Source organism: Manihot esculenta, chromosome 12 (assembly GCF_001659605.2).
Source record: "Manihot esculenta cultivar AM560-2 chromosome 12, M.esculenta_v8, whole genome shotgun sequence".
NCBI lineage: Eukaryota > Viridiplantae > Streptophyta > Magnoliopsida > Malpighiales > Euphorbiaceae > Manihot > Manihot esculenta.
In genome coordinates this window covers 30,218,765-30,243,226 of record NC_035172.2, presented here as the reverse complement: position 1 = coordinate 30,243,226, position 24,462 = coordinate 30,218,765, and the positions used below count along the sequence as shown (strand labels likewise).

The 24,462-nt window shown below is 34.7% G+C and overlaps 1 protein-coding gene across 1 annotated transcript; it reads right to left on the bottom strand.

Moving 5' to 3' along the window:
- Positions 1-21,150: 21,150 nt before the first annotated feature.
- Positions 21,151-22,802, bottom strand: LOC122721304. The gene is made up of 5 exons (XM_043948499.1): positions 22,480-22,802; positions 22,265-22,391; positions 21,896-22,189; positions 21,682-21,786; positions 21,151-21,603 (listed from the first exon to the last, which is right to left on the bottom strand). Exons 1-5 carry the CDS (start codon positions 22,800-22,802, stop codon positions 21,151-21,153), a joined length of 1,302 nt encoding a protein of 433 aa, XP_043804434.1.
- Positions 22,803-24,462: the final 1,660 nt, after the last annotated feature.

Genomic DNA, 24,462 nt, shown 5'->3' with positions numbered 1-24,462 from the left:
TGTTAAGCATTTTATTATATTTTCATTTAGTTGTTAAAGAAACGTCTTTTTTTCACGAAACGTTTCTTTTTATTTCAAAACTCGGGTTCTGTGCAGAGCTGACAATCTGGGCCCGGTTCGATTGGGCCCATTCATATATCAATCTCACAGTAGTGTGAGGCCTGAAGGACCACCATGAGGCAGCAGAGCGACATAAGTGGAGCTATAAGTTTTAAATTGTTCCAGAGTCATGTCTGAAATTATTTTCAGAGGATGAGGAACTCGATGAAAGTGTGGTATAGGCATTTTATGGCGCAGCTCTTTAGGCCACCGATGCGGTTATAGGCCAGCCATTTTCCAACAACTTGCTGTCCCGTGAAATCCCTTAAAAACCATTCCACAATCTCACTCTCTCTTTTTTTTTTTTTTTTTCTTACCATAACATTATTACAGGCTTAATTTTAAAATTAAATCGAATAAATTAAAATTTTAATATTTTAAAAATTAAATCAAATTAATTATAAATAAAAATTAATTTAAATTAAATTCTGATTCGATTTAGTTTAATTGATTAAACTTTTTAATAATTTTATTATTTTTACTCCTTATTTTTAATATTTTAAAATTTAATTAAAATATTTAAATTTTAATTATAATCTAATTTTTTTATATTATCAAAAATAATATATTATTATTACTAATTAATTTAGTTTAATTTTATTAATTTTTTATTAAAATGAACCGAAAAAAAAAAAGAATTAATTTAATTTATTAATTTTTTCAATTTTAACATAATATTATTAATCTCTAAAGCACTACATTTCAAACCGAATCCACATCCTCCATTCTGTTCCAGTGAAGTACTTTTCTAAGACTTTAAAATAATCATAGCAAAAATTAAAGAAAAAAAAAAAAAAAACAACTGGCTTAGTTTTTCCACGGTTATCCTCTCAGGCCTTTTTTGAAATATTATTAATATACTCAACTAATAATTAAAAAAAAATATTTATCAACAAATTATTAAAGGAAAATTTTTATATCTTTTATTTATTAATAAATATTAAAATCAGTGATAAAATTATTAATGATTTTTTTATAATTTTAAAAGTAAAAAAAATCAATTTTTTCGACTAGCGATATATTTATTTTAAATTTATCAGCAAATAATACTGCTTAAATTCATTTATTCTCTCATTTTATATATTTTTCTCCTTTTTATCTCATTTTTTTCTTATATATTATTTTTCTTCTCATCTTTTTTCATTCTCAATATCTTTTTTTTCATCTTATTTTTCTTATTTTCTATCATCTTTTTCATCGTCATCAATTTTTTCTTATATTTTTCTCCAATTTCATTTTTTATTTTCTGGTTTTTCATAACTTTGCATTATCTTCATTAGCATAATTTTTAATAGTAAATAATTGCTTAATTTACTCATTTATTTATTTTTCTTTAATTATAAAAATTAACAGATTTTTATTTAAATTTTTTAAATAAATTTACCAATTTCTTAGAGATTTACCAACAATTTAGAATAATTTGGTAAATACCAACAACTTTAAATCCACTAGTAAATAATTTACTAACAAGATTTACTGTAAATGAGTATTGTCATTAGGTAATTTATTGGGGATTACAATCGTCAACCAAATTTATTGAAATGGAAAACTCTTGCAGTGATGCTAAATCAATTTAAATTTTTATAATTTATTGGCGATTATAATTGTCAATCAAATTTATTAAAATAAAAGTTCTTGCAATGATGTTACAACAATTTGAATTTTTTTATTGTATTAATCGCCAACCAAATTTAATTTCTTGACGATTATAATTGTGAATCAAATTTATTGAAATTAAAAATTCTTGTAATGATGTTACGTCAATTTGAATTTTGTTATTATATTAATTGCCAATTAAATTTATTGAAATAGAAAGTTCTTGTAATGATATTACATTAATTCAAATTTTTTTTATTGTATTTTCTAGTAGATTGGTATAAAATATATGTGCGATGCAACGTGTAAATTCATTAGAAATGTATTTAGTTTAATAGCTTAAACAATTTTTAGAGTTGTTAGGCATTTAAATAGCTCAATTAAGCTATTTAGTAAGTTTTAAAAAAATGAAAATATGTCGCTATACAAAGCCTATCAGCTGTATTTTGAATTAGCTTTATAATCCGACTTTATTTTTTATTTAGATGGTGTTGTCATTTTAAAATATATTTAAATTTTTAATATATTTTATTTTAATATAATAGAAATATATTTAAATTTTTAATATATTTTATTTTGTTTTATTTTTATTATATATATCATATTGTAATAGTTGTATTTTTTTTATAGATATGTTAAAAAATTTTAAAAAAATTTTTAATGTTAAAGTTTGATTTTTAATTAATAAAAAAATAAAAAAATACTGATTTTGTGTGATTATTATGTCGCATCAAAGGTCCCCACTAGTTTTTTATTTTTCATATTCGAAGATTACAGTTATTTTCACGATCTTGAGTACGTGGTATGTCTAAATTGACTTTTTATATTCATATCGCTTCACTTGTTCCTAGACATAAACGATAATTACTTTGTTTCTCGAGCAGCATTCAAAATCTAACATCAAAATCATAATATAAAAACTCTTTTTCTTCTCTGATTATCACTTTTGCTCACAACTAATTTCTGCACTTTAAAAAAGACTCGACCTCTCAGCTTCTCATTCTCACATTTCTTTACTCAAGGTAATTCTTATTTGTATTTTCTTTCATAAAATGAAGAAGAACTCTTCTTCTTCTTCTTCCCCTTTTTCTAGTGGAAGTCCAACCTCTAGTGGCCCTATTCACGCTCTTGCTCCCATTATACTACTGAGGGCGATCCATGATAATGAAAGCGTCTTGGTAAATGACATTTCTTTCATGCTGACTGAGAAGGATGTAGATCACCTTCACGATCTGAAATAGAACTGTTTAGGCTCCCTTATGAGTTTTAACCAATAAAGTTTAATTAAGACAAAATTTAGAAAATGAAAGGCTGGAAGCCGAAATTTCTTATTAAATTCTCAAAAATTGAAAAATGTCTCCAACAGCAAAGAAAATGGTTATTTATAATAGAAAAAACCCTAGTAGGAAAAATTATGAAAAATCTAAAAAAATGATAATAATATAAAATTGATCTCCTAAATGATAAAATTTTTATCTCGAACTTTGTGACGAGACCTATGGCCCTCGTCACATTTTTTAAAGTCATGCGTCTCGAAATTTACTTTCCAAAAAACTATTGTGGGCATTCAACAGATGTCGGTAGCAGAAGTTAGGCCTAGTCCAAATCTGCCATAAAATCCAAAGTTAATTGCTCCGCATCACGATCACTACTAAATCTCTCGAGAGATCTTCAGAGTTTATGCTCCACCTCCGAACGTTCACGTGGACGACCAGATCCCAGCGGAGGATACCATCATGGCCTACAAAAAACAGTTGAAGGTGAGTCTTCAATTTCCTGTGGATCTATTTTTTACTAAAGTCATCTGATTTCACAAGCTGTTAATTGCCCAACTGCACCCCAATAGCTTGAGGATTTTGGTGGCGTTCCGATTCGTTTGCTTTAACAAAAATATTGAGCCGAGCGCAATACTCTTCTCTCAACTGTTCCAGCTGGGTACGCAAAAGAATGAAGAGTTTTAGTTCTTTAGCGGGAAGAAACGCCAACCACTCTTTGACTGGATACCCTCATCCTTAAAGCGCTAGAAGAACAAGTTTTTCATTCGCCACCAAAAGGTATCTGAGGGTTTTGGTCATCTCTGTATAAGCTGGAACATATATGTGGAGCTGAGAAAGGATGGAGTCCAGCCTCAGATAGATGAGGAAGAGGTCTTGAACTTCCTTCAGAGGATGACCTCGACTCAGATGGTAGTTATGAACGTGGTAGTAAGGAATGCCACTTTATCCTAGTAGAGTCATTTTCAGGTGGATCAGGCTCGGATTCCTCACCCGCCCAGTTTTCAAAATCCTCAAGAAAGCACTTCCCATGCTAGCAAAGATGGTATTTTTCTTTCTAGCTTCCCTTGTCTTTAAAACTACCTTACTTACTCACCTTTTGCTATGTGCAGGCATGGTTGGCAAGAAAATAAATTCGCCGAAGTGGCAAGAGCTGCACGCAAGGGCAAAGCTATTGCTTGAGCCACCGGCCCACCTTCTAAATGAGCTCACTTGGCAGAGGAGATTATTATGCTTCCTCCTCCTCCTCCTCCTCCACTTGCAACCGAGGAAACAACCCCCATTAAGCCTGAGTCTTCTTTTAAGGGGCGCTCCTAGAGTAGTCCCTATTCAATTTAACCCTTCACATGAAGAGGCTGGAGCTAGAGCCACATGGCCTTAGGGCATTCAGCACCTGGCATTAGCTCTAACTTAGACAACCCCTCTTCTTGAGGAGCCCTGTCTATCAGTCCTCATTGTAAAGAACGCTCTAAGGCCCGGGGACTACCATTGCTTAAATGAGGTCGAGACAGATGACCTCTACGATAATATCATCCATTCCACGATGGAAAGTACCCTCTGTACTTATATGTCCAGGGAGCAGAATAAGAGACGAACAAAAATCTCCTGCAAAAAGAGTGCTCGAGGTTGAAGGTTGAAGAGGTAGAGAACACGATAAAATAGACCCCATAGTCCGTGGACAAGCTCCAGGCATATCTGAATGATGCCAACGCTGCAAGGCTTGCCTCTGAGAATTGAGCTAAAACTGCCAAGGACCAGGTGGCTATTCTTCAATGCCAAGTCCAAGAGCTGCAGTCTCAAGCTGAGGAGAACCGGGTCACCTCCAACAAAATTATTGAGAAAGGCCAAACTTTAGGAGATAGTAGTCCGGAGAGGAGAGATGTTCATCGAAGGGCAAGACTCAATCAAGAAGGAACTGGTTAAGTACTTTATGGCTGAAGACTTTGCTTAGATTAATGACATCTTCCCAGAAGATGAGGAGGACGAGCATGGGGAAGAGTAGACTGAATACAATCCCGCCGACTGGGTCTTTATTGAAAATGTAGTAGATATAAACAATGCAAATATAACAGGGACTCGGGAGGAGGAGACTGAAGATGTTCATCCTCTGTAATTTCTTTTTCATAATATAAAGTTCATTTATGTTATCTATTTGTCTTTACACTTTTTATGCTCAATATTCGACCAAGTAGCAAAAACATCCAAAACACTCGTCTGACAACTTATAAATTAATAATCAATCTGACATATATGACTTAAAATGCTTTATAAAAATCATTAATTGAGACTAACGCTCAATCATCAGTCTGGCGGTTGCCCCTCTCGTGGCCTTGGTTTAAATAATTTAGAAAATTATCAACAAGACTTAACATCCAATCATGAAAATGCCTTAAAAATTCTATTAAATGGCTTAGATAATTTTATTAAGCGTGAAAATTAATTTTTTTTCGACTAGCCATGTATTTATTTCAAATTTATTGGCAAATAGTACTGCCTAAATTTACGTATTCTCTCATTTTATTCAATTTTTCTCTTTTTTTTTATCTCACTTCTTCTCGTATATTATTTTTCCTCTCATCTTTTCTCATTCTCAATATCTTTTTTCCGTCTTCATTTTTCTTCTTATCTTCTATCATCTTTTTTTCTCGTCATCAATTTTTCTTCATATTTTTCTCTAATTTCACTTTTTATTGGCTGATTTTTCGTAACTTTGTATTATCTTCATTAGCATAAATTTTAGTAGTAAATAATTGCTTAATTTACTCATTTATTTGTTTTCCTTTTAATTATAAAAAGTTAACAGATTTAAAAATCCATTAGTAATTTTTTCTTATGGATTTAAAATTTTTTAGTAAATTTATCAATGGATCATTCTAAACTATTTGGTAAGTTTTTTAAAAAAATCAAAATAGATAGATGATACAAAACCTATCAGCTGCACTTTGAATCAGTTCTATAATTTAGAGTTATTTCTCTAGTCTATTGTTATTCCATCTTTTACTTTTTATTTAAACTATATTGCTTTTCAAAATTTATTAAGTTTTTTAAATTGATTTTTTTATCTTAATAAATTATTTAAAATTATAAAAAATAATAAATAAATTAAAAATACTATAAATAATAATTAAATTAGTTAAAATATTTTTTAAATTATAATATTAATAATTATATTATAAAATTAAAAAACGTTCTATGCAATAAGAGCTAAAACTACTAAATTTCATTTTTCAGTCTACAAATCTCATAAACTATCACTAAAAGACCAAATATGCTCAAATAAACCAAATAAATTGAATAGAGTATCGCTCAAACTTTTAAATATGATAAGTTATGATATTATTTGGCTTTTTAATGATGGTTAAAGGAGCAAATTGAGATAAAAAAATTAAAACTAATATGTTTTTTTTTAATTATTATTCAAGATCAAATTTAGCTTTTTAACTTTATAAAAATTATTTATATGTATGAAAAATAATTATATTTTAAAATTATATTTAATTATTATATATATATATTATATAATGAATTGATAATTTTATATTTTTGTGTTAATATAATACTTATATATATTTTTCTTAGTAATTTTACATGCTAATAATAACGGTTAGATATAATTTATCAATCACTTAAAATATATTAATTATAATAAGTTACTGGCTATCAGTAATAGTTATTAGTTATATTCAATAATTAAATTAAACAGACTCTCGAAAAGCTTTTAAATTTTATTTTTTTTAACTATAATAAACTTCAAATATTTGATTGTGTAGAAAAAAATAAAACTTATAGATTCTAATCATTATTCATATATGAATGTTAGTTCAAACTTGATCCAAAATCAACAATACAATGACAAGTTTAAAGTACAAATTATATTGTAGATTAAAAAAAAGCTTACTTAGAATTAATATATGAACCTAAAATATAAACATGAATATCTTACTTATTTTATATTTTGTTGCCTAGCCACTGCCCTAAAATAACATTGTTTGGGTTTGAATAGAGAAATTATAGAGCAAACATTTGAATGGATTTGAATCAAACATTTGAATGAATTTAAATCGAACCGGTCTAATTGGATTCATTTTCATTGATTGAGCTTTTTTTATAAGCCTTTTATTATTTATATATTATTTTTAGTATTCTAAAATTTAATTGAAATATTTCAATATTGATTATAGTTTAATATCTCTATATTAATATACTACTGTCATTAATTAGTTTGGTTCAATTTTAGTGATTTTTATGACCACAATCGAATTAAAAATAATAAAAAATTAAATTAAATTTTTAAATTAACTTGATTTGATTAATTTTTTTAGTTTGAACCAAATATTATTGACCCATAAATGGCATCACATTTCAAACCGAATCCACATTTTGCACTCCTTTCTCGCAGAGTGCTCTTCTAAGACTTTAAAATGCTCATGGCAAAAATTTATAAAAAAAAATCACTTGATTTTTTAGGGTTACCATCTAGTCATTTTATATTTCAATATTGAAAATTTTTGTATATTTATTGAAATATTATTAATATACCTAACTAATAATTAAAAGAAAATATTTATCGACAAATTATTAAAAGGAAATTTTCACATCTTTTATTTATTAATAAATATTAAAATCTATTGTAAAATTATTAATGACCTGTTTTGGAAGTTTTAAGAGTGGAAAAAGTTGATTTTTTTTTACCAACGATATATTTATTTTAAATTTGCAGGCAAATCATACTACCTAAATTTACTTTTTCTTTCATTTTATTCATTTTTATCTTTTTTAATTTCTCTCGCTTCTTCTCTATATTGTTTTTCCTCTTGATTTATTTTAAATTTACTGGAAAATCATACTACCTAAATTTACTTTTTCTTTCATCCTATTCATTTTTTTTTCTTTTTTCTTTTTAATTTCTCTCACTTCTTCTCTATATTGTTTTTCCTCTTGATGAACCGAGATCCGGATGGTATATCAGGTGAAGACAATTAATTGGACCAAGACTCGATCTCACGAGGAAATCAATGAGTCTGGATTGGTAATTGAAGAGGTAATAGAGCTGAATGTGTTAGTTCGGGTGGATTAAGGTTCTTGGAGTAATGGAAGTATGAAGTTCTTTGAGGGAGTTCAATCTGTCGAATTAGGGTTGGTTCAGGGTATATATACCTTGATCGTCCTTACTGTCACAGTATCACGTCCCATCAAATTGGATGAGGACACCCTTTGGCAAGTGTATCAAGCAGCTCATTAATTGTGGGTAGTTAGCTAATAAATGCGAAGCTGGTTAACCCATACCCCATCATTTCATCCGCGTCACATCAGCTTTACCCATAGCATGTGCATTTATGACCTCGGTAAGAATTAATGGAGCCGACCACCTTTTATGAATGTTTGTATTTATCCCCTGATTGTATTAAGTCGTGCTGCGCCTACTCAGCCTTTACAGGTGTCTATTCTCTTCGGTTGTCAAAGTCTGGTCAAACCGTGGACATGTGTCCTGATCGTAGGGAGTCTTATATTTTATTTATGGCGATCAGAGGAGTGAATCATTTTCGGTATCTCGCTATCAAATGTGAGCCTATTAATTTTCTACAAGTTATGACGAGACATCATAAATACACATAATGAGTGTGGGAAGCGTTTTCAGTACGCATTTAATGGCTATTGCCATTTAGGATACCGAAACATGATGTTTTAAATGCACATTAATGTCCAATTTTGGGTATAAATTGAGGATTTCGTTCTTACTTTTCTAATTTCGCTGTATCTGTCATGCTTTATTCCAATCTTAGAGTTGTCTTCATCTCCTTCTTTTTCTCTCCATGTTTTCAAACGCATTCCTTCTCCAATGGCTCCTCTACAAAATTCTCGGATCGAGAAAATCATTTCAAGAGTTACTCATTCTCTTTCAGAAACCTTTCCCTAAGCTTTTATTTCTATGGAGATCCATTACATTCGGGCTCCGAACACCAACGAGCAAATCACCATATTTTCTTTTCCTTTGCCCCCCGACATAGTGGATGCTCAGTCTGAGAGGAGACTTCTTCTTTTATTTGAAGCAAGTCGACTATGGTCTTTCCTTCCCTTTCTCCAGGTTTGTTCATTCTATTTTTAAATTTTCCAGATCAATCCTCGAATATTGACCCCAAAACTCCATTTTGTTTATAAGCGCCTTTGAGGCGATGTGCCAGAGGTGGGGCTTTGCTCCCTCGTTCGGTCTGTTTAGGGCTTTCTTTAAAATTTTAAAAGCAAATAATAGTTTTCTAAGTTTTTGCATTAGGTTTGGCCTGACCATTTTTATCGGTCATAAGGACTCCATAAAATACTAGGTGGAGCACTTTGCCATTGTTGGGCACTACAAAAATTTATTGGATTAGTAACGGAAATTTCCGTTACTAATTATTAAAAATCCGTTACTAAAACTATTTTGTAACGGATTTGTAACGAAAATTTTCCGTTACAGTGAACCTCGTTGCTAATGCATTAGTAACGGATTTGTAACGGAAATTCCGTTACTAAATTTAGTTTCCTTTTAGTTGGTTTTAGTAACGGATTTGTTTAGTAACGGATTTTTCCGTTACAGAAATCCGTTACTAATTTTGAAAACATAATAACAGATTTTTCCGTTACTAATCCTGTTGTCCCTTGAGGCAACCCAATAGGGGGGGTTAATTGGGTTTATAAAAATTTAATGGCAAAGACAAGAAATTAGAAGAGAATAGGGAAGAGAAAAATCAACACAAAGATTTATAGAGGTTCAGCTATCCAAGCCTACGTCCTCTCCTCAAGCTCCACTTGAGAGTTCAACTCCACTATCAAATCTTCTTTGGGTGAAGATCAAAACCCTTACAATCTTAGAGCAAGCCTTTGCTCTTTACAAATCTTTTTTTTCACTCAAGAGCAATTCTTTGCTCAATGTCACACTCACAACAACAGAATCTCTCAATCAACCTTTACTCACTCAGAAAAGCCAATCAATTACAACTCAAAACAAGCTTTCAAGAAATCAATGCTTTGGCTCAAGGTTTTGAGAGAGAGAGAATGAAAAAATGCTGTAATCTCAATAAATGTTTGCTTAGATGGTTGTTGTAACCTCACAACAACAAAAACAAGTTGTATTTATAGTTCATTCATAAATATGGCCGTTGGGGGTGCATTAAATGCAAATAGAGCCGTTTATGTTCAGAAATAACCGTTATACCGTGCCCAGAAAAACTCAGGTTCGGCGGCCTAAGCTTAGAGTTCGGCGGCCGAACCATTTGGGGCGAAGAAACTATTCCTTTAAAACTGAACTTTCGGCGGCCTAAACTCAATGTTCGGCGGCCGAACATGGTGGACTTTCGTTTCTGTTCCTCACTTTCGGAAGCCAAACTTTAGGCTTCGGAGGCAGACCCAAAACACACTTTCGGCGGCCGAAGGTTAAATGTTCGGCGGCCGAAGGTGTGGGACTTTCGTCTCTGTCCTTCACTTTCGGAAGCCGAAGGTTACACTTAGGGGGCTGGTTGAAAACCCACCTTCGGCGGCCGAAAGTTAATGTTCGGCGGCCGAACATAGGGGACTTTCGTTTCTGTCCCTGACTTTCGGAAGCCGAAAGATGACTTTAGGGGGGCAAAAAATAATTCTTTAAATCTTTGAAAAATCATAACTTAGGCTGTAAAAATCCTTTTTTCAAACCGTTTGAACTTTTGCAACCTATATTTTTAGATCTTTCATTTTGATGAAAAATAAATTCAAAATCACTTCTTTTGGAAAATTTCATTTTGGTCCCTGAAAGTCAAGTACTTCAAAAAAGTGGCCATATCTAAAAGAACTTTTAGAAATGAAAAAACCCTTGAGCCATCACAATTAATTACTTGAAATTCACAATGAATAAAATGACAAGCATAATAAATAAAAATACTTTATGATCCCTTCCTTGTAGTATGCTTCCAAAATTGGCACTTTTCACTTTTGTGATTGAAGCAATATCATTTGTTTCAATAGGGGACCTGCAAGCTCAATACAAACACTCTTGGAAATAATTAGTAGCACACCAATTGTTTATTAATCATCAAAACAAGGATTAGGACATTTAGGTCCAACAATCTCCCCCTTTTTGATGATGACAAACAATTGGTAATCAATAGTAATTATAAGTGTAGTGTGTGCATTTTAAAAAATTCTCCCCCTTAATGTGCTCCCCCTATCAAAAATACTTTATGCCATATTTAATAAATGAGAAGGCACATAAGGGAGGTTTTGACTCAATGCAATGCTATGAGATGTAATGGATCCTATATGAATGAATGAGTCCCAACAAAAATGCATCTCAAATGAATACACACAATATCCACAAACCAAGAGAGAAAAATATTTAATCCAAACAAGTCAAATAAAAATAGCCAATATCCATAAAAAATATCAAATGTATACATAAGTAATACCATCTCTCCCCCTTTTGACATCATCAAAAAAAATACCACAATATCAGAAGGGAAAGAACAACAGCAACTAGATAAACAACAAAAAAATATCACTGAGGCGGCTGAGGAGGTGGCAGTCCAGATGATTGCTGAATGAAGTGCAAAATCTGTCTCTGCTGCTCGATCATGGTCTGCTGCTGGTCTGTAAGTCGGGCTAGCTGCTGCTCCATCTGAGTCTGGCGATCAGATATCTGAGTCTGGCGATCAGATATCTGAGTCTGGTGATCAGACATCTGAGCCTGGCGATCAAATATCTGAGCAACCTGCAGCTCCAGACGACCCATGGCATCATACAGATCAGATGCAGTCCGTGAAGATGTACCCTGCTCGGTGGACCGCCCGGTACTAGCATCGCCTCTAGGAGCTCGCTCTGTCTCAAGATCAGTAGGAGAAGCATCATCTGACTCCTCATCAGAACCATCATGTGCCTGTGCTGCTGCATGTGCTGCTCTGCGAGCTGCAAAATCTCTCCTAGAATTATAAAATTCATTGCCTCTCCTAGTCAAACCCATGTGGTGGAGGGTAGCCTCAGTATAGGGGGTGTACTCACTAGACAAAGGTAAGGCCGACTCGGTACCTGGGTCAACACCTAAGGCTCGGAGAAGAAGAGTAAGATGACGACCAAAGGGGAGACAGCCTCGACTCAGCCTAAGGGAGTCTGCTATAGAGTGAATCATAATATGTGGCAGGTTAAGGGCTCGGCCCTCTAGCAGACAAGACACAACAAACATGTCAGAGTAGGAGAGTGCAGTCCTATGACCCGATCTAGGGAGAATCTCATAGGTGACTATGTGGTGAACAACTTTGGGGAGAGTGTTGAGGTCACAGGCCTTAAGCCTAGAGGGCTCCTCACGATCTACGTCTCCTGAAATGACCCTAGTCTGGTGAAGGGAAGAGACCTCACCAGTAATCCACTTATGAGTGGTGGATACAACAGCCCCAGAGTTGGGGATACCTAGGTGACGAGCAATGATGTCAGGAGTGAGGTAAACCCTCTGACCATTTACAAAACTGACTAGGTGAGGGGGAGTGTGACGGGTAAAGGTGTGTAGGTTAGCATAGAACTCCCTAACAATTCTAGGATGGGTGTCTGCTGGAGTGATAAGAAGGTGGTCCCATCCCTGAACAATGAAGGGCTGTAGGAAACCCTGAGTGCGAAAAAGCTGAACACTATTATCATGGATTGTTCTCCCAGGATGAACAAACCTGAGAGAAAAAGGCTCAAAAGCTGGATCCTACTCTCTAACTACAGGGAACTCAAAAGGTGGTGAGGCAGGACGGTCTGGGGAGGAAGACCTAGGAGCTCTACTGGATTGACCTCTAAAATATGGATGTCTACGGGCTGTGGATTTTCTACCCATTTTAACCAACCAACAGCTACAGAGGCAAATGAAAAAAAAAAAAAGATACCCATAAGCAACACACTACCACAAACTCAACCCATAATCACAATCACAGCCAATAAGCATCATAGTCTCATATTCAAAAACCAGTATATATATATACCCAGTTAACAAAGAGCAACAACAAAAAAATGGGCAGAGTATATGTATATAACCAGCTACCTGTTGTCCAGCTTACAGAGAGCAAAAGATAGGCAGTTTAAAATAAATATAAACACAGCTATCAATAACCCAGCTAATCAGTTACTGCAAAATGCCCATTAACAAAATCAAACAAATCAACCCAGCTTGCCTTATGCACATTTTAACAGAGTAATTAAAAAAAAAGCAGTTTTATAAATATGCAACTATCAATAGGATAACCCAGCTAATCACAACAATGTCAAAGCAACAGCATGTTAAATCAACAACCCAGCTATTTAATTAACAGATAGCATTAAAACAAGAGAAATTGTAAAACAAAACCAACCTAACAAAACAGCAACAAAAAAAAAAAAAAAAAAAAAGAAAATAACCAGCAGATTTTATATATATAAACATTTCAACAAAACTTATTAAGAACACAACCCTAGTCATATAAGGAACTAAACACAAGATAAATCATTAAAAATAAGGAAAACCCATAAAAAATAGAGAGAGAAAACAGAAAACTTACCCAAATGCGAAATCTCGAAAATGGGTTCCGTGGGGAGAAACGAAGCTGATTTTTGGTGTTTCAGAGGGAAAAACAGAGTAAAAATGGAAGTTTTTGAAGAAAATGGGGCTCAAAACGGGCGATTTGGGACAGGGAGAGGAGGAGAGCTACGGGAAAGAGAGGGAAAGCTTCGAGGAGAGAGAGAGTCACGCGAGGAAGATGATGAGCTGTCGCGGGGGTTTTTAAGGAACGCGCAGTTTCGGCGGCCGAACTAATCTTCGGCGGCCGAACCTGGGCAAGTTTAGGGGGCCGAACTTAAATTTCGGCGGCCGAACTTCACAATGTTCGGCGGCCGAATAGAATGTTAGGCGGCCGAAAAAGAAAAAGAAAAAAAAGACAGAAAAGTTCCCGCTTTTCATATTGCCCTTGAAATTGAAGGTTAGGGGGCCGAAAGTGCCTCCGAACCTGGAATTTTTGGGCTTCCCCTCCCCCTTTTTGTTTTAAAAGAAAATAAAACTATAACAAACAATTTTTGACATGCTTTCAAAAAGATACACACACAAAAAAATATACACTCAACAACCACCATCTAGCATTCCCAATTCCCTTTTAATGAAGTTAAATCTTTCTTCATTTAAAGGTTTAGTGAAAATATCAGCTAGTTGGTTGTTTGTATCCACAAACTCAAGAACAACATCACCATTTAGCACATGATCACGAATGAAATGACGTCTAATGTCAATATGCTTAGTTCTAGAATGTTGAATGGGGTTCTTGGTTAGATTGATTGCACTTGTATTATCACATTTAATAGGAATGTGATCAAGAGATACTTCAAAATCTCTTAATTGTTGTTTAATCCAAAGGACTTGACTACAACAAAGACCCGCCGCCACATATTCGGCTTCGGCGGTTGATAGTGCAACCGAATTTTGTTTCTTGCTACACCAAGAAACAAGGGATTGTCCTAGAAGTTGACAAGTACCCGAGGTACTCTTCCTATCAAGAATGCTTCCGGCAAAGTCGGCATCCGAGTAGGAACATATCCTAAAGGATGAACTTCTAGGATACCATAACCCCAAATGCAATGTGCCATGTAAATATCTAAGAATGCGTTTAACGGCATGCAAATGAGACTCTTTAGGACATGATTGAAAACGTGCACATAAACATACGGAAAACATGATATCCGGTCTAGATGCGGTTAGATATAAAAGGCTTCCGATCATACCTCTATAAAGCTTTTCATCAATAGGCTTACCCTTTTCATCCTTGTTAAGTTTGGTGTTTGTGCTCATTGGAGTTCTACTTGGCTTGCAATTCTCCATTCCAAACCTTTTGATTAGCTCCTTTGTGTATTTGGCTTGGTTGATGAAGATGCCATCCTTAGCTTGTTTGATTTGAAGCCCAAGGAAGAATTTGAGTTCTCCCATCATGCTCATCTCAAACTCGCTTTTCATAACTTTTGAAAACTCTTCACACAAGCACACATTAGTATCACCAAATATAATATCATCAACATATATTTGTACCACAAGGATGTCATTTTCATGATTTTTGACAAAAAGAGTTGTATCCACTTTGCCTTTTGAAAAACTATTTTGCAAAAGAAAATTACTTAGTCTTTCATACCAAGCTCTAGGAGCTTGTTTTAAACCATATAAAGCTTTAGACAATTTAAAAACATGATTTGGAAAGGCATGATTTTCAAACCCCGGAGGTTGCTCAACATAAACCTCCTCCTCAATAAAACCATTTAAAAAGGCACTTTTCACATCCATTTGAAAGAGATTAAAATTCATGTATGATGCATATGCAAGCAAGATTCTAATGGCTTCTAATCTAGCTACGGGGGCAAAAGTTTCATCATAGTCTATGCCCTCCTCTTGGTTATAGCCTTTAGCTACCAACCTAGCTTTGTTCCTTATGATATTGCCATCTTCATCAAGCTTGTTTCTAAACACCCATTTGGTGCCTATGGTGGGGTGATGTTTTGGTCTAGACACTAAGGTCCAAACCTTGTTCCTTTCAAATTGGTTGAGTTCTTCTTGCATAGCAAGAACCCAACTGTAACGACCCGGAAATCCGACCCGTTACCGGCGCTAGGATCCAGATCGGCTTAAGGCCGCCGGGACCCGTAGCAAGCCTACATACCTCCTGAAACCTGTGGAATCCCATACATAACAACATATACATGATCTGTAAAGATCTCACACTTTACCCCAACTCTCATCACCAATAGCCTCATCTATAGATTTAGGCTCTATATGAGATATGAATGCAATATTATTACATACATGTCTAAGAGAGGATCTAGTAGTTACCCCTTGTGATGTATCACCAATTATTTGATCCTTGGGGTGATCCTTCTTGTAGGCCCAATCCTTTGGCAAGTCATGTTGGACTCCTTGACTTTGTGTAATTTGCATTTGTTGCTCTTGAAGTCCAACTTCATCTTCCCTTACATCTATTGAATCCTCCTTGGGTTGACATTGATCTCCATGAGATTGAGGATCTTCAATGGTCAACTCATCAAGGTTACCTACAAGATCATCATCACAAGATACCTCCTTTCTAGAAGCAAAGGGATTAGATTCATCAAAAACAACATGCATTGACTCTTCAACTATCAAGGTTCTTTTATTGAATACTCTATATGATTTACTAGAAATAGAGTATCCTAGGAAGATACCTTCATCGGTTTTGGAGTCAAATTTGCCTAGATTATCCTTATTGTTTAATATGAAGCATTTGCAACCAAAAACTCTAAAATAACTAACTCTAGGTTTCCTTCCATTCCAAAGCTCATAAGGAGTTTTATTTAGGAGAGGTCTAATTAAAACTCTATTTGAAACATAACAAGCCGTATTTATGGCTTCCGCCCAAAAATAAGTAGGTAAATTATACTCTCTTAACATAGTCCTCCCCATATCTAAAAGAGTTCTATTTTTTCTTTCAACAACACCATTTTGTTGGGGAGTCCTAGGAGATGAAAAATTATGAGTGATCCCTAACTTATTGCAAAAAGTTTCAAATTTTTCATTTTCAAATTCTCTACCATGATCACTCCTTATAGAAGAAATTTGAAAACCCTTTTCATTTTGAACTTTCTTTGTAAAACTTTTAAAAGCATCAAAACAATCATCCTTATGAGCAAGGAACACAACCCAAGTATACCTAGAATAGTCATCAACTATAACAAACCCATAATGCATGCCACCAAGACTAGCTACTCTAGTTGGACCAAATAAATCCATATGCAAGAGTTGCAAAGGTCTAGAAGAGATTACCTTATTAATAGCTTTAAAGGAACTCTTAACTTGCTTACCCATTTGACATGCATCACATACTTTGTCCTTTTCATATTTGATCTTTGGAAGACCATCAACTAGCTCATCTTTGCTCAAATTTTTGAGGAGATCCATGCTAGCATGAGAAAGCCTTCTATGCCAAATCCAAGAGTTATCACTAATAGACACAAAGCACTTCATATCTTGGTTAGTCATAGCTTGTAAGTCAATAAGATAAATATTCTCAACTCTTTCACCAACAAACAATATTTTGTTATCCGACATTCTAGACACAAAACATGATTTTGGTTCAAAGATAACTCTACAACCTTTATCACATAATTGACTCACACTTAACAAATTATGCTTCAAACCATCAACTAATAGAACTTTATCAAGAATAGGAGAGTTTTCCTTACCGACTTTACCTATACCAACAATTTTACCTTTTCCATTGTCTCCAAAGGTTACTTGTCCACTTCCGTCTTTCTTTTCAAGAGAGATGAAGTGATTTGAGTTTCCGGTCATGTGCCTTGAACATCCACTATCTAGATACCATTTGCTTTCAATTTTTGAGGATTTCAAGCACACCTAAAAGAAAGAATTCAAACACTTTTAGGTACCCAAATGTACTTGGGTCCTTGGGGGTTAGTCATTCCACTATCCAATTTCCATATGCTACCATATCCAAGATGCAATTTTCTAATAGAGCACTTATAGTTGGTATGACCAAACTTGCCACAATAGTGACAATGACCATTGAACTTTCTCACTCTAGGTCCATAGGTGAGTGAGTGTGTTTGAGTTCTCATGTGGCCATTTCTCCTTTGCTTATTAAAAGCATGTGAGCAAGAGATATGATTAGAGTGGTGATTTTGTGAACTAGAAGTGTGTGTTCTATAATGATCATTTCTCTTATATGCAAATTGCCTAGGTGTGTGTCTTATATGAGTGTTGTAACTAGTGAATTGGTGTACATGAGCATTCTTTGTAGGTGCATTCCTCATAGACATATTGCTACTAGAAACTTTAGGCACATTTCCATTTGAGCTAGAAACCTTAGGTTCATGTGAGTTGGTAGCTTTAACAAAAACGGTTTTAGAAGAATTTGCTTGAGTTGATTTATCATAGCCAAGGCCATACTTGATGCTTGGAGACCTTTGAGAGTCTAAAATCTCATCAAGTTTGTCCTTGCCTTTTAAAAATTTTGAGAGAGAATTTTTCAACTCAAGGATTTCATTTTTCAAATTTTTATTTTCTAGTGAGAGCTCATCTAAGGATTTTTGTAAAGAATCATTTGAGGGTAAAGGTTCCTTAAGTGAGTTCTCACTTTCCTTTTTAAAGCTAGCTAACTCACATTTCAAAATTTTATTTTTCCTATGACTTTTTTCAAGCTCATCATTCATCAATTTTAAAGCACCTACAAGTTCATCATATGAAAACTCAACATCATCATCATTTAAAGTAAAGTCATCAAGAGTAGTTACCTCATCGGAGCTTTCCTCTAGAGCCATGAAGCACATGTTGGCAATTTCATCACCAACTTCCTCTTCTTCGGAATCACTTGACTCATCCCATGTTGCTTTGAAGGCCTTCTTCTTGAACTTCTTGATAGGCTTCTTCAACTTGGGACAATCCACTTTGTAGTGACCCGGCTTATTACATTCATAGCAAATGACTACTTCCTTTTTGCTTGATTCACCCTTTTCCTTTCTAAAATTCTTCCTTGGGATGAACCTTTTATTTTGGAGAAGCAACTTCCTTATTCTCCTAGTTACCAAGGCCAATTCTTCCTCACTTATCTCTTCTTCTTCCTCACTAGTATCTTCAGAGGCTACCCTTAGAGCAATGTTCTTTTTCATCTTGCTAGGTTCCTCCACTTGCTCTCTCTTTAGAGTCATCTCATAGTCAATGAGATTCCCCAAGAGTTCATCCAATTGCACTTTGGTCAAGTCTTTGGCATCCTTTAAGGAAGTTACCTTTGGTAGCCATTCTTTAGGTAGACATCTTAGGATTTTCTTCACCAACTCTTCATTTGTGAATGTCTTCCCAAGAGATTTCATCCCTCCAATGATCTCAATGAACCTATCATACATTTGGCTAATAGTTTCATCGGATTTCATCTTGAACAACTCATATTGATAGATGAGGGATTCCATCTTGTTTTCCTTGACTTGATTGGTACCTTCATGAGTGACAACCAAAGCATCCCAAATTTCCTTGGCGGTGGACTTCATGCACACTTTGTTGTACTCACTTCTACTAAGAGCACAAAACAAGATGTGAATGGCTTTGTCATTGAGGGCTACCCTTCTCTTCTCTAGCTCACTCCATTCACTCTTAGGTTTTTGCTCTTGGTTTCCATCAATGAATCTTGTGGGAAAGAAAGGCCCATTCTCTACAATGTCCCACAAATCAACTCCTTCTGATTTAAGGAAATAATACATTCTATTTTTCCAATATAGAAAGTCATTTCCATCAAAGAAAGGTGGTCTCACAACCGATTGACCTTCTTGAGAATTGAGGGCTGCCATTTGATCTTTACTCCAAGATAATTATATCTTCAAGAAAGGGAGACTTAGCTCTGATACCACTTGTTGTCCCTTGAGGCAACCCAAGAGGGGGGGTGAATTGGGTTTATAAAAATTTAATGGCAAAGACAAGAAATTAGAAGAGAATAGGGAAGAGAAAAATCAACACAAAGATTTATAGAGGTTCAGCTATCCAAGCCTACGTCCTCTCCTCAAGCTCCACTTGAGAGTTCAACTCCACTATCAAATCTTCTTTGGGTGAAGATCAAAACCCTTACAATCTTAGAGCAAGCCTTTGCTCTTTACAAATCTCTTTTTTCACTCAAGAGCAATTCTTTGCTCAATGCCACACTCACAACAACAGAATCTCTCAATCAACCTTTACTCACTCAGAAAAGCCAATCAATTACAACTCAAAACAATCTTTCAAGAAATCAATGCTTTGGCTCAAGGTTTTGAGAGAGAGAGAATGAAAAAATGCTGTAATCTCAATAAATGTTTGCTTAGATGGTTGTTGTAACCTCACAACAACAAAAACAAGTTGTATTTATAGTTCATTCATAAATATGGCCGTTGGGGGTGCATTAAATGCAAATAGAGCCGTTTATGTTCAGAAATAACCGTTATACCGTGCCCAGAAAAACTCAGGTTCGGCGGCCTAAGCTTAGAGTTCGGCGGCCGAACCATTTGGGGCGAAGAAACTATTCCTTTAAAACTGAACTTTCGGCGGCCTAAACTCAATGTTCGGCGGCCGAACATGGTGGACTTTCGTTTCTGTTCCTCACTTTCGGAAGCCAAACTTTAGGCTTCGGAGGCAGACCCAAAACACACTTTCGGCGGCCGAAGGTTAAATGTTCGGCGGCCGAAGGTGTGGGACTTTCGTCTCTGTCCCTCACTTTCGGAAGCCGAAGGTTACACTTAGGGGGCTGGTTGAAAACCCACCTTCGGCGGCCGAAAGTCAATGTTCGGCGGCTGAACATAGGGGACTTTCGTTTCTGTCCCTGACTTTAGGGGGGCAAAAAATAATTCTTTAAATCTTTGAAAAATCATAACTTAGGCTGTAAAAATCCTTTTTTCAAACCGTTTGAACTTTTGCAACCTATATTTTTAGATCTTTCATTTTGATGAAAAAAAAATTCAAAATCACTTCTTTTGGAAAATTTCATTTTGGTCCCTGAAAGTCAAGTACTTCAAAAAAGTGGCCATATCTAAAAGAACTTTTAGAAATGAAAAAACCCTTGAGCCATCACAATTAATTACTTGAAATTCACAATGAATAAAATGACAAGCATAATAAATAAAAATACTTTATGATCCCTTCCTTGTAGTATGCTTCCAAAATTGGCACTTTTCACTTTTGTGATTGAAGCAATATCATTTGTTTCAATAGGGGACCTGCAAGCTCAATACAAACACTCTTCGAAATAATTAGTAGCACACCAATTATTTATTAATCATCAAAACAAGGATTAGGACATTTAGGTCCAACAAATCCGTTACTATTTTTAACGGATCAGTAACAACTTAATCCGTTACTAATCCGTTACTATTTTTTATGGATCAGTAACAACTTAATCCGTTACTAATCCGTTACTATTTATAAAATTACAATAAAATATTATAAATTATATAATCTAATCAGACAATTTAACCTGTAAATACACTCACCTATTACAACTCATCTCAATAACAAAATGTAAAAACCAAATGTCATGAATGAACTCAAATCCAATATCATATATTATGTAAATCAAATCAAACATATATCCAAACATCAAGTTGTGCAATTTTAAACTAAAAAAATTAACAAATTATTTATTATCCTAGTACATATGTGTAATGAAAAAAGAAACTATAAATGTGTAGTGTTCTAGTCCTCGTCCTCGTCCTCGTCCTTATCATTAGTTTCATCTGCTTGATCAGGAGGCTGTGCAGAAGTTCCCTCACCGGGAACTGAAGGCTGGTTGCCTTGTCTTTGACTCACAAGCTGCATAAGTAAATCCTTCATATGTGAGAGCTCAGAGGTAATCCGCACATTTTGCTCAAGCAATGTTTGTTCATTATCCTCACGCTCCTGTAGCTTGCATCTGAGATCAGCCATTTCATTTTGAAGATCCTGATTTTGCTGAGCTGATGTGAAGGATGTACTAGCAAAAGTCTTGTTTGGGAAGAAAACTGAAGCCTGTGATCCAAGACCATACACCCTTCTTTTTTTCTCTCCACCTACTGCCTCAAAGTATAACTGAGCCTCATCAATGCGGGATGCCTGACTACTGTTATTATCTGTCTGTGATGCTTGCTCTTTCAAAGTCAGAAAGCGGTCCTTCAAAAAAATACCATGTGATATAACAGTATAAACTACAAATCAAATAATTTACTATAAATTTATTTAATTTCTCACATGAATGGCCTTTGAGCGTGCATCAACAAACTCTGAGGTACCCTTCTTCTTATGCGTAGCCTCAAATAACTCATGAGGTAGAGGATCTCTGCCTAGTCTTTCGCGCTGCAAGTAAAATATAAATAGTAATAACATGCTTCAATATAAATTCACAATAAATTGGATAAAATTTAAAGTATTTGAAAAATTTTAAGTGAGAATGAATATTACGTACCATATGTTCTTGATGCCTATACTGAGATATGGATCCTCCACAATGTCTTGATGGGCCAACGCCTTGCCCACCTGTTTCACTCTTTCTGTTATTTGAGAATTTTTTGCATTTCTCTTTATACTCAGTTGCTCCCCAAGCGGATTGCCATGCATCCATTACTCCTTCTGTCAGTGATAGTCTCTTCTCCTTCCCATTCCTTACGCTACACATAAGGCTACGATACCGCTTGGCAGCTTTCTTCCTCCAAGCTATCTTCATAAGTTGTTCTATTGCCTCCTCCCATAAGAAGTCTTTCTGTAATATTACTCACATTTAATGACAAATAATGCACAGTAAAATTAATCACACGTACAATATAATTTGTATTACCTTAAATTCTTGCCAATAGAATTCTTTAACCTCTTCAGGTATATTTTTCCAACAATAGCCATCTGCTACTAACTTTTCCTTGAAGATCAAGGTAATCCGCCTAGCAATCGGATCAGAAGGCTGCATACTGTAAAAGAGTAATTGACAAAATAATTATTTTGAAATAAGTACAGAAATTAAATGGATATTTAAAAATATTTATAAATTTTACTCACATTGAGTTTACTAAGGAAATATGTGGTCTGTGTCCTGTAGGTGCACAACTACCAGAAGCAGAAGCAGATGCAGATGCAGATGTAGCCGTCGATGCAATAGGTGGCAAACCAATGGGAGCTGAGGTAGTAGCAGATGTGTGCACTGAAGCAGGAGTGGATGGTGCAGCACCCTGTGTGGATCTCTCACCCTGGTCTGGTCTAGGAATCAAAGCAGTGTATTGCACCAAATCTTGATTGAAATTCTGTGATTCACTTGTGTGGTCATTACCCCTGCCATGGTCTCCTCGACCTCGTGATGAAGATCCACGTCCTCGTCCTCTCATCCTGTAAAAATTTACATTAAACAAATCACATATAGTTAACATATTTAATAAACGTGAATAAAAATATATATCAATTATATTATACCTTTTATTCACTATCTACATCCAAGTCATCAGTACCATCATCATCATCATCATCAGTTTCTGTTGCTATTATAGTTTCATCTTCATCATTTTCTTCACCATCATCAATTTCAATAACATCCCCAATAGGATCATTTAATTGTTGTGTTGATTCATCAATTTCTCTAATAATGGCAGTGTGTTCCATCTCATCTTGTTGAAATGGTTCATCAGCAGGTTGTGTGTTTTCTTGTGTTGGAAGTTGAATTACAGAATGTGCTTTGACTTTTACAGCAGCCCACCATTCAATTTTATCTCACTTTAGGCTAGGATACGGAGTATATATCACTTGTATTGCTTGTACTCCCAGCACAAAAGGCTCATATCTATTAAAAGATCGTTTATGATTTACATCAATAAGTTTATATTTACTATGGGTCTTTGTTCCTACATTTGGAGTGGGGTCAAACCAATTGCATTTGAAAAGTACAACTCACTTTATTGGAAGACCTGGATACTCCAAACGTATAACTTCAAGCAATTGCCCATAATAATCGCTCTCTTCGCTGCTGTAATTTGACCCCTTAATACACACCCCACTGTTCATAGTTGCTCTACTTGTACAGTATGACTTTGATTGAAACTTATATCCATTCACCATATATCCATTGTATGATGTCACACTTCGTAATGGACCATTTGCAAGCGATATGATAAACTTATTGGATATATTACTACACGAATCATGAGCAAAATTGTTGAACCATATAGAGAATTCACTCTCCAATTTGATGTCAATCTGAGAATCATTGACTAACGGATCATTTGAGCGCAATTGATCGATGTAAATGCTGGAAAAACCTCAACTTAATTAGAAAAAGTAATTTAAAAAAGTAATATATAAATTACTTATTAACGATAACTTACTCAATGTAGGGTTTCACTTCTGGACAATTTAATAATATGTACATGTGTGCTGCTTTATACTCATCCTCCATAAGATATCGAGTTGTCCCTTTTCCTATTGATCGATCTGACTGCATGAAAATTGAGAGATTGCCTTCATAATTTTCAGTACTTTCTGAAATGTCAACATTCCTTGGCACTTTTTGATGTATAGTTTGGACATACGGCTCAAAGTAATGTGCACAAAATGAAGTTGCTTCTTCTACTAGGTACGCATTACATATTGATCCCTCGACTCTAGCTTTATTTCTGACATTATTCTTAAGCCGTCGCAGATATCTATAAAATATATGACCAACATTAGTAAACATTATTAAATAACTTAATTAAAGTGAAGTTAAAAGAACTTACCGTTCAAAATGATACATCCATCGATATTGCACTGGACCTGCCAGTCATGCTTCATATGCTAGATGAACGGGGAGGTGTTCCATACAATCAAAGAAGCTTGGAGGGAAAACACGCTCAAGCTTACATATGATCAAAGGAATTTCACCATGCAACCGCAACATATCACTCTCACTTATAGCGGTAGATGTTAATTCCTTAAAAAAATTGCTCAACTCTGTTAAGGGCTGCCAAACATTCAAAGGAAGCAACTCACGAAATGCAATTGACATAATCCGCTGCA

Bases quoted from the DNA above. Each gene is read 5' to 3' on its own strand.
- LOC122721304 (XM_043948499.1), bottom strand. From the start codon at position 22,802: ATGAGAGGACGAGGACGTGGATCTTCATCACGAGGTCGAGGAGACCAT. The intron at 22,392-22,479 runs GTGAGTAAAATT...ACTCTTTTACAG, and splicing joins ATTTCCTTAGTAAACTCAAT to TATGCAGCCTTCTGATCCGA. The intron at 21,604-21,681 runs GTGAGAAATTAA...ATTTTTTTGAAG, and splicing joins CACGCTCAAAGGCCATTCAT to GACCGCTTTCTGACTTTGAA.